Raw genomic sequence first — 11,068 nt, 5'->3', positions numbered from 1 at the left:
TGTACTCCCTCTCAGCTTTTTGCCTGATGGATAGCCTATATCATTCCCATTCCATTTTGTGTGTGTTTGAATATATATATGTGTATACGTATGTGTTTAAGTATATTGACACAAAAAGATAAGTTATCATATTTTATCAATTCTAAGATGCATATTTTTCCACATTTTAGCATTGTTTAAATCATGATGAAACTTGTAACTGACTGTAATAGTGTAATTTTGTGTTTCTTTTCTTTCCTCATAAGCAGTACATAGAATAATGGTGCATCTTAAAATCAATATAAAATCTTAGATTCCATATAAATTATATTTTGCAGAACATTTGAGGAGCTATGAGCAATTACTAGTCCCACATAGTACCATTCCACTTTTGTGGGTATTAGGAGAGGGAAAAAGCAATGAAAAGTAAATAAATCATTGCAATAACACATTTTGTCAAAACAAGGTATCCATTGTTAAGTATATCTCCTTCACATTAAAATTTCCTTCATTCAGTTCAAATTCAGTTCAGAAAATCTTTGTTAAGCACTACTGTCTCTTCTTGACTGTATTTTGGGGAAATAAGCAAGAAAACCGAGCCCATGGTGGTGCCTGTGGGGAGAAGAGGGTGTAGTATAATTTAAAGAAAAATGCAGCAGTCCAGGAATGCGTTAATGAGATACGCGTGGTGGAGGTGTTTAGCGTGATGATCAGAAGAACCTGGAGTGGAGCCCAAAATGGGAAATGAGGATGAGTTTGGGAGGCAAATCTGTGAGTGACTAAATTGCCTATCAAATAAACTGGGATATTAGAACATTTTTTTATTTGAGGTGAAATTCATGTAACATAACATATATATACAATTAGCCAATTTAAAGGGGACAATTCAGTGACAGTTTGTACATTCACAATGTTTTGAACCACCATCTCTGTCTAGTTTCAAATCATTGTCATCACTCTATTCTATCGAGGTTTTTAATGAGAGGCTAGAGAATTTTTTTGGTGATAACTGGATTATGTAATTGTGTTACATAAACCTTAAGACACCGGTCACGCTCTCTTGAGCTGTTATAAGTTCATTGTACTTAATAGCATTTGCCTGGAAACCTTGGTGTTAAAAAAGAGAATTTTATGCACCAGGATCTGTTGGCGCTCAGCAGCTGCGGTTCCCAGAAGGTTGCAGGGAGGTTCTATCATGTCCCCGGGCCTCTCCCACCAGAAGGGACCTCCTCTTACTCATTGATCCCTGCATACTCTGATCATGTATTGAGTGCCAATAATAGGACCCGAGAGTACAGAGGTAAGATAGGGCTCTGCCTTCTGGGAGAGACTTGGGTTCTTCTTCCCTCCACCACTCTTCTACTTTCAATATTTAAGAACATCTTCATGAGAAAGTCCTTAAATATCATATGTCTTAAATGTTAAGGCATGTAAGATATGCCTATCAGGATTCCAAAGTTCTAGTATCAGAGGACAGCTCTAGGCTGTGAGCTCCTCTGGGAGCAGAGGTCGTGTATTTTTTTCCTTCTGCCTCCTTTACTCCTAACTCTGGCTGCCCCATCCCCACCTCCATGCATAGGGCAGGGCTGGTACATAGCAAGCTCCTGAAAGACTGAAAAAGGAGATATTCAAACAGATTTACAATAAGCTTTCCTGGGCAGAGTTATGGAATCAATAATTATTTTTTACCACCACTCCTTGACTTTGTCTATATTCTCCTTCTGTCTCTGCAGGCAGCCTCCTTATAGTTCTTGAACGCCTCACATTTCCTTTTAGAATCATCTGGCAATGCCCTGCCTTCCCACTGTGATAGGCAGAATGGCTTTTCAAACATGTTCAAGCCCTAATCCCTGGAATCTATAAGCATGTTTTGTTACATGACACCGGGGACATTGCAGATGTAATTAAGGTTATAGAATTTAGGAGAATGAATCCTGGATTATCCGAGTAGTCTAATCTACTCACACAAACCCTTAAAAGCAGAGAACTTTTTCTAGTTGAAGTCAGAGAGATGCTACAGAAGAGGCAGAGAGATTCAGTGCTTGAAAGGTACTCGACTCACCAGCAGTGGAGGGGGCCATATGGAAAGCATGAGAAGGAATGTGAAAAGCCTCTAGAAGTAAAGACTGCCCACCTGCCACCTGCCTTCCTCAGTGGACAGCCAGCAAGGAAATGGGACCTCAATTCTATAGCTTCAACCAACAGCCTGAATGAGCTGGGCAGCAGATTCTTTCCCAGAGTGCCCAGTCTTACTGTCAGTGTGATTTCAGCCTTATGAGGCTGAAAGGACCCAGTGAAGTCTCCCTGAATTTCTGACCTACAGAAACTATGCAATAATAAACGTATGTTGTTTTAATCCACTAAGCTTGTGGTAATTTCTTATGCGGAAATAGCAAACGAATACGTCCTTTGTCAAGTGGTCTAGAGTAAGCAGTTTCAAGGGTGGTTTCTGAAGCGTCCCCGAGACTCTTTCAGGGAGTCTGTGAGGTATAAACTGTTTTCATAAGAACACGAAGATGTTTGATTTTTTCATGGCGTTGACATTCACGCTGATGGTGCAAAGGCACTGGAGTCTCAGCTCACTTTAAGAAGGTGGACACCATAGTGTACCAGTGGGCTTTTATTTTCCTCCCTCACACCCTTGCAGGAAAGAACTTGTGGTTTCACTTATAGGTGTTCTTGATGGAGCACAGAAATTATTAATTTTATTAAGTTTTGATTTTCAGGTCCTCTTCATATGTTAGGTGACAAAATGCGAAGCCCCTAGAAAGTGCTTCTGCTGGATTCCAGTCTGAAATAATTGCCTCAATGAAAAGCAAATGTGCCATTGTGTCCTGACCTAAACTAGCTAGCTTCTTCTTCTTTTTTCCTTTCATGGAACACCACTTTTACCTGAAAGACTGACAGATAAACTAGAGTTATTCAGACATATGTATTTGGGAGATATTTTCTTGAAAAACTAATAAAGCTGAGTCTGTCACTTCAAGAAAAACATCTGACAGCACTTGTTGCCAGTGATAACATTTGAGCTTTCTAGCAAAGATTAGAGTTTTAGAAAACTGGATTCTTCCGCCATAATTTGGCAGATTCTCAACACTTAAAGACTGTGTGAGGTGATTGGCAGTGATAGTAGATAGCAAAAGAATGTGATTTTCTTAATATGGTAAAATAAATTATGTAAGCATTTGGAACATCTGAATAACTGGTGGTTTAATATTCCCCAAATGTCCAATGGATAATGTTACAAAATCATGCATGGGTAAAAGAACCATTGAAAATGCCAGGAAAGGTTTATTGATATGATTTTGTATATCACATAGCAACTAACCTTTAAGAAACTACCCTTTGTTGAGTTTTGGTAAAAAGAATAAGCACAGCTTTCTGAGAAAGCCAAAAATATTCCTTATCAACTATGTTGCCATGTGAGGCTAGATTCTCATTCTACTTCAACCAAAACATCATTTCATAACAACAGATTGAATGAAGAAGCAACTATGAGAATCCAGCTGTCTTTTATTCAAGTAAGCAAGACACAGTGCTGCTTGTCTCACTATTTTTTTTTTTGTTTTGAAAAGATAGGTTTTTCAAATAAAAATATTTTATTTATGATAATATATAATGGTTTAACGTTGTTTAAATGAATTACTAAATACATTATATTTGCAGTTTCAATTTCTAATCCCTCAAATATCGATAGACATATATACCACAGAAATAACATCTCTTTGGTGTCTTCAAGAATTTTTAAGAGTCTATAGGCCCACTGGAGGGTAGGCCATGGATATGGCAGTGGTTCTGAATTTGGATGTCAGAGCCAACGTAAGCCCAGAGATAGTTCTCATTCAACTCAAAGTTTGGTCCTTGTAGTGTCTAAAACAACTGTTTACTTTGAATGCATCTTCCATATTTATAAATTGGTAGTTTTATGTGAAAAACCAGATTTTTCAAGTCTCTTGAAAAACTGGATGGACTGCCTGCATTGAGTTCACATTCGTGCGTGCCCCCTGGAGCTGGGTGGTAGCCACCCTCTTTTAGACACATACTTTTCAGTTTCCCTCCATCCTCACCATACTCTTTGTGTTCCTGTGTTTGAACTTGTTCCTCCTCAGTGGTTCATATGGCTTAGCTCCTGGGAGCATCTGCATTTGCAGTGTCCAATCTACTTGGTCTTCTCGATGACAAGAAGTTGGGAAGACCTGGTTGTATCCTGAGACTCCTCCACTGCTCCCGGGGGGATGTCGTACATCACAAGATGCCAAGCACCCACAATAAAAAGCTATCATGAGATGAGAAGAAATTTTTGAAATAGAGGCAAAGTTCATGTTTTAAGGCTCGTTCTCTGAAATCTCTTAATAATCTGTTGCTTAATATGGCAAGGGCACAGGTATAGTGCTAGGATGGTGGCTGAAATGGGGATGATATGAGTTTGAGCCCAGGAGCCAGAGTGTGTTCAAATCCTGGCTATGCCTTTTAATAGCTGTGTGACCTTGGGTTAGTTACTCAAACTTTCTGTGTCTCAGTTTCCTTATCTGCAAAATGAGACTAATAATACCACCAAACTTATAGGGTTGTTGGGAGAATTAAATGAGATAGTATGTGACAAGCACTTAAAAGAGTGGTTGGCATACAACAAGCCCTCAATAATTATCAGCTATTATTTTTATTATTCTTTTTGAGCTGGGCTTCAGTCTGGCTTTAGTTATAGGTTCTGCCAGGCAAACTGAACTCTGTCTTTGTCACTTCATCTCACAGATTCCAGGAGTCCTGACATGAATGTAATACATCTCAACAGATATTTGAGGGTGACATGGTGCATCGTTTTGATTGATGGCCACAGCCACTTAACTGTTAAATCTACGATAACTTTGAGACCAAACATGAAGTATATTAACAAGTATTCATTCATTCATGCATTCATTCATTCGTACATTTATTCATTTTGATTAGTTATCTCCTTATTCATTAAATATCTATTCAGTGCTTACTATGTTCTAGGCACACAAATGAAGAAACTCTTGTCCAGGTTTGGGGCTAGAAACAATCACCAGATATTTCTGTAGGACAGAACCTACCTAAATATTTTAATTCCTTGTTTGTTAAAAACAATGATCCATGTTTCTGTGGGACTGTGAAAAGCCAGTTCTAATCTGAGGCCATGTCACTTACATGAAATAAATCACTGCTAGGAAATTGCCTTGAAAAGAGAAACAAGACTATAACTCTTAGAAAAAATTCTGTAAGTACCCAATTTATTCATAAAACAATACAGTTTAAATATTTATGATTTTTTTCAGTCATACATTTTTACCATCATTCCCAAAATGTTGTGCATTTGGCTGACATGTATTTGCAAGGTTAGGATCTATAATTGTAACATGGAAATTATGCAAGGCATTTGATTTGCTTGTTAATACCACCCTCCTCAACAAACAACAAACAGATCTATTTTGCTCTGTGATTTACTTCCCCATCTCTCTGATTAAAAGTAAGTTCCACCTTGTGTATTTTATGCCTGCAAACACTTGTCCATTCTCCATGAGAAGATTATACAAGTGAAACATTCATCCTTCTGGTTCAAGATTGGCTAGTTTATTTAGAAACAAAACACCTCCACCTAAAATGATAATTCCAGGCATTTCTACTGATGGAGTTTGCCTTTGGAAGTGATAAAAAGAGGCGAAAAGAAGCCCCACACTAATCTGGAAAATCAACTTGGTGGGCTACATTTCTGGGAAGCCACACTGCGTGGCCATTTGCTATGGACAAGTCTCCACTGTTGTGGTTCTACTGAAGACTTTTTGAGGTCATTCCTGAGGATTGACATAAACATGGAACCATTCATGCAAGGTGTAAGATGCTTCCTTTGAGAAGGCAGGGGCCGGCTAGGAGGCACACTCCCTTGTCTGTTTAAGGAGGAGGTGTGACTGTAAAGCAGTGAGACTGATGTGGGGTATCCAGCTTCCGGAATCAGTTTCATTACTTTCTATTCCCACCTCAGAGACAGGCACGACCTTTGTGCTACTGGCAGGGAAGAAGTGCCATACTCAAGCAGATTAGGTGCTGCCCTGTTTTGGATGATCTTTATGAACACACCCTAAAATCTAGAACCTCAGTACTCAGTGTGGTCTGAGGACTACATTGCATCACCTGGGACCTTCTTAGGGCTGTAGAACTTTGGGCCCATGCAGACCTATTGCATCACAGTCTGAATTTTTAACAAAATCCTCAGTTGATCTGTATGCACAGTAGAGTTAGACGTGCTGGGCTAAGTGCCCCAGATCCACGTCAAGAAGACGACCTCTAGGTGGACAAACCTCTTCTTCCGTAGAGAAACCATTCTCAGCAGGGGTGAATTATAGATAACAACTGCAAAAAACAGTGTGAGTGTTTTTTTTATTATTATTTTAAACATGCAAAATACAGTCCATGCATCTGCCATTTTGAAAAGTCTCTCATCCTATAGCAGATAAAACCAAATAAGTTTTGGCTATCAACGTTCAATAAATGTTTCAAAATGCTTTACAGTGTAAAGATAATAAGAAATTTAGCAAAATTTCAACAAACCTGTATAAAAAACGGATACAGATACCATTTTATTTCAAGGCGACATGCTGTAATGTAAAGAGTATGTTATAATTATTCGTGTGTGTTTGTAAAAAGTCTTTAACAATACAAGGGCTTAACAGATCCAGGCTTCAGGGCTACACATGCAAAAAAAATTGCTGGTTAGTTAAAAATCACCAAAACGTGCTATTTTTAAATGTGTATTTTTTTTAAAGTACTGGAGTAGTAGAAGTATTAAATATTAGGAGGAATAGTATTTCAGAACTCTGTAAAAGTGAGTGGAGTTCATGGTGCTAGTGTCCTGGAAGACTCATACATTTCTGATGAACATTTTGGCTTAATCCCTTTGCCGTTGTAATAGTCCACGACTTGGTTTGGGACTTCAGCCAACACGCTCTTTGCCAGGGCAGCTGGAGATGCCTGCAGAGAAGAAGAAATCACCGTGACTTTGGCACCTAGCCACAACAGTCTGATCAAGAGTCCTGTCCTGAGCAGTTAGCCTCTCATTCATTCAATCATTATGTGTCGAGGGTCTACTCCAAGCATGAGGTGTCAGATCCTTGGAAAATGAATCATTAATTTCCTAATTATATTTTTTTTCATTCCTGTCTCAAAACATAAAACTACTCACATCTGAATATTGGTGAAAGTTGGATGGTGAAATGAATTGTCTTGCAATTTTGTTTCTGATTTATATTCAATTCCAGACAATTTTATTCAAGGCACTATGGTCTATGGGGTCTATGGTTCTTGCTATTAGGGAAGTTACAATCGTACGAGGAACCTGGTGTAGCCAAAATTAACCCTGCTATGAGGTAGAACATGACATAGACCAGCAGCATCACATCACATGAGAGCTAATTAGAAATGAAGAAACTTGGACTCATTCCAGAGCTACTAAATCAGAATCTGCATTTTAACTTGATGCCTGTGTGATTTCTATACATATGAAATTTGAGAAGCACTGCTCCAGAGTCGCATTGTGTGACCAGAGCAAAGAAGACTAAGTCATCTTGGAGGAAATCAGAGCAGGCTCCCAGGAGGAGATCGCATTTAAGTCGGGCATGTTTTAAAATGTAGAGGAGGGGATTGGCATTTGATCATTTTAGGGACAGTGAGTCATCTGATGGGGCTGAAGGAAGTGTGTGTGTGTGTGTGTGTGTGTGTGTGTGTGTTGAGGATGCAGGATTGGTGGGGCATTCAATTGGAAAATTAACTTCATACCAAGTGATGGAGGGGCTTGAATATTGCTATGCTAATTAATGTAGTGTTTATTCTATCAGCATTTTGGCCCCACTGTACGATTTGAGGCAGAGGAAGGTAGAGGTTGATATTCTGCATGGACTCTGGAGTCATGCAGAGCTGTCTTCTGACTCTGGTATTCAGTACTAACTGCTCAACCCCTGGCCAAGCAAAACTGCCCGAGCCTCACTATGAGCCTCATTATAAATACTGAAAAGTTTGAAAACTTGAAGCAGAGTGACCAGTTAACAAGTGTTTGAGATTCCTCAAGGAAGAACCAGAAGGAAAGAAGATGGACTAAATGCCAGATGACCTGGTTTCTAGCTCTTTCCTTTCTCTGTGGCTTGTCACTCAGCCATTCAACTTTGCTAAGTCCTGGTGTTATTAGAGACAAAATAGGAAAAAATAAGAATTCATTGCATTTCGCAGGATTTTTAGGAGGCTAAGAGACACTGAAAATACTGTGAGTTTTTCTGAAGTGATCCCTCATATTTTGAAGTTGTGATAGCACGTTGGACATTGGGCATCCATTAATGCTCTTGTACAAATAACTGCTCAGGGTTGAGGTAGATACAGAAGTCATTCCCACCTTTTCTCTCTGGCAATCTCTCATATAGAGGTTAGAAAGCCAAATACTTGAGTTCCCAGCCACCCTTGCATCTTGGGATATTCATTTGACCCAGTTTCATTATTTGAGATATAAGTGGAAATTTCTTGGAAGGTGCTTCTTGGAAAGTTTTTCTTTTCTGGTTAAAGAAGACAGACACAGTTGGCTTTGTTTTCCTTCCCTCTTCCTTCCTTGAACTAGAATATGATTGCTGGAGCTATGGCAACTGTTTTATCATTGTGAGTAAATAGCAAAGGGAATAATCAAGTGCTGGCCTTGACACTCCTAAATCACTGAAAACAAACAAACAAAAAGGAATGTCAGCAGCCTCCAGCCACTAACTACTAGTTACATGAGAAAAACATATTTGTACCTATGTCATCCATGGTTTCTCATCTTTGGTTCTCTTGCTACTTTGGGCCAAATAATTCTTAGCGTGGGGGACTCTCCTGTGCATTGTAGGATGTTTACCAACATTCCTGGCCTCTATCCACTAGATGTGAGTTACGTACTCCGCAACTGAAACCAACTGAAAAATGTGTTCAAACATTGCTAAATGTCCCCTTTGGAGCAAGGTCACTCTTAGTTAAGAACCAGTCATGTGATCCACTGTAAGATGGATTTGCTGCTCATTGGAGATGAAAACGTTCCCAATCAGTGCTGTCAAATAGAACTTGCTGCAGTGATGGAAATTCTCTACACCTGTGCTGTCCAACATGGTGGCCACTAGACACATGGAATTAGTGAACCCTTGAAGTGTGGCTAGTGCAACTAAAACTTGAAATGTTAATAAATTTAATTTTTTAAATTAAATTTGGATAGCACTCCTAAGCGATTCTCCCATCCCTTTGCATGCCTGTGCTCATGGTCGTGGTGAGCAAATAGATCTTGGGGACATCGGTTGGTTAGGAAAAGGCCAAAAATGTGAAAGCAGCTGATAATGATAGCTGTATTTATTAACCACCTACATGGCCCAGGCTCTGTGCTAAACTTTATGTTGACACCATCTTTAATCTTCCAATGTGTGTCATTTGTCCCATTTTACAGATGAAAATCTGTGGCACAGAGAGGTTAAATAACTTGCCCAGAGTCACATAGCTCAGAGCCTTTGCCCTGTTCACTTAAAATCTCTTAGTTATCATGCAGAGCAGAAAAAGAGAGAGAACTCATGGGTTATGAGGTTATATGCACTGTATCGGTTCCTCACCTTTCGTTTTATCTATGGCTTATTGAATTTAGTACAGATTAGTCTGGATAATGAAATGGTTGTCAAAATCTAATTTGAAATCCATGAAGATAAAGTGGACGATATGCTCCTGGCATTCTGCTTTATCCCCCACAGAACAGCTAGAGCCTCTGTGTAGCACAGAGGCAGGGAGCGATGGCCTACTCCCTTTGCCCTGATCAGCGAACTTCTCTTTTTGTCGATGCCCCTTAACTCGTTGCTTACCAAGGCTCTGTCCTTTCTAGTATATCCAGCTCAAGCAGTGAGGTTTTCCTCATGGCTATTTCTGCCTGCTCTGAAGTCCTGTAGCAACATTTTAGCCCTTTTCAACCACCCACAGACTGCTTAGCATGGGATTTTTCTGTTGACACCTATGTCCCAACCATGCAATTCTCCGGTAAATTCCTCGAGGCCTGGACCCATGGCTTTATTATCTCATTGGGGTCCCAGGGCTAACACATACCTTGCACAGAGAAGGCATTCCATGAGTGTTTGGGAAAGAGGAAGAGGCCTGGGGTAGAGGCTGGAATCTTGCATGACTCAGTGGCTTTGTTTTATCACATAGATGTGTGTGTGTGTGTGTGTGTGTGTGTGTGTGTGTGTGTGTGTGTGTGTGTGTGGTATGTAGGGGGCAGAAAAGGGGTGGTTTGGGGATGTGCATAATTCTCCTAGGGAGTGAGTTCTTTGATTCCTCTTTACACAGGCAAAGTTATGGATGGTGGTCAGTAATTACTTCCATCTGGTTGATAAAATGAGATAGGACATAAAAATCTGGAAGAACACCCTTCTCTCCACTTTGGACATCAGGCAACTAAGTAGATTCATTGATGAACACAACTGCAGTGCATTCAGCCTGCCCTAGCACCTCCTTCCTTATAGAGTAGGAGTCCCCAACCCCTGGGCTGCAGACTGGTACTGGTCAGTGGCCTGTTAGGAACTGGGCTGCACAGCAAGAAGTGAGTGGCGGGCGAGGGAGTGAAACTTCATCAGTATTTGCAGCCGCTCGCCAGCGCCAGCATCACCGCCTCAGCTCCACCTCTGACCATCAGGCATTAGATTCTCATAGGAGCACTGTTCCCTGGTGCCAAAAAAGGTTGGGGACTGCTATTAGAGGACGCCACTCCTTGCTGTCCACATGTAGACAATCTGAGGACTTGGTGAGTCTCTTTTATCTGATGGGTGGTTTCATTCGGAAACCTCCTCCTTGGGCAAGTGGAAGGTGGGCTATGGTGGTGAGTCACCCCTCACGCATGCTCACTGCCCATGAGTCTGTAGCGGGGTTAGGTGTTGCTGCCATTACTTGGAACTCCCTCTGCAGTCAACTCGGTAGCCAAGAATTGACTTTATGCTTCTTTAATGATTCTAATTACAGTGAAGCACTCCTTAAGAGGAGAATCAAAATTGTGTGGCAGTACAGTTATGAGCGATAGCTCATCGTTCAGAGCCCTGGA

At 40.4% G+C, this 11,068-nt stretch overlaps 1 protein-coding gene across 3 annotated transcripts in view; it reads right to left on the bottom strand.

Annotated features, from left to right (window-relative positions):
* Positions 1–5,206: 5,206 nt before the first annotated feature.
* CPNE4 (copine 4) overlaps positions 5,207–11,068 on the bottom strand; it is a 415,982-nt gene continuing 410,120 nt past the window's right edge. For all 3 annotated transcript variants that reach the window (XM_006907248.1, XM_006907247.1, XM_006907249.1), the window contains one exon: positions 5,207–6,963. In XM_006907248.1, the coding sequence (XP_006907310.1) occupies positions 6,829–6,963 (135 nt within the window). In that variant the 3' untranslated portion in view covers positions 5,207–6,828. The remainder of the gene's footprint in view (positions 6,964–11,068) is intronic.

Source organism: Pteropus alecto, unplaced genomic scaffold (genome assembly GCF_000325575.1).
Source record: "Pteropus alecto unplaced genomic scaffold, ASM32557v1 scaffold92, whole genome shotgun sequence".
NCBI classification, from domain to species: Eukaryota; Metazoa; Chordata; class Mammalia; order Chiroptera; family Pteropodidae; genus Pteropus; species Pteropus alecto.
Note: the sequence above shows the minus strand (reverse complement) of the source record. Positions and strands in the feature narration are given on the sequence as shown.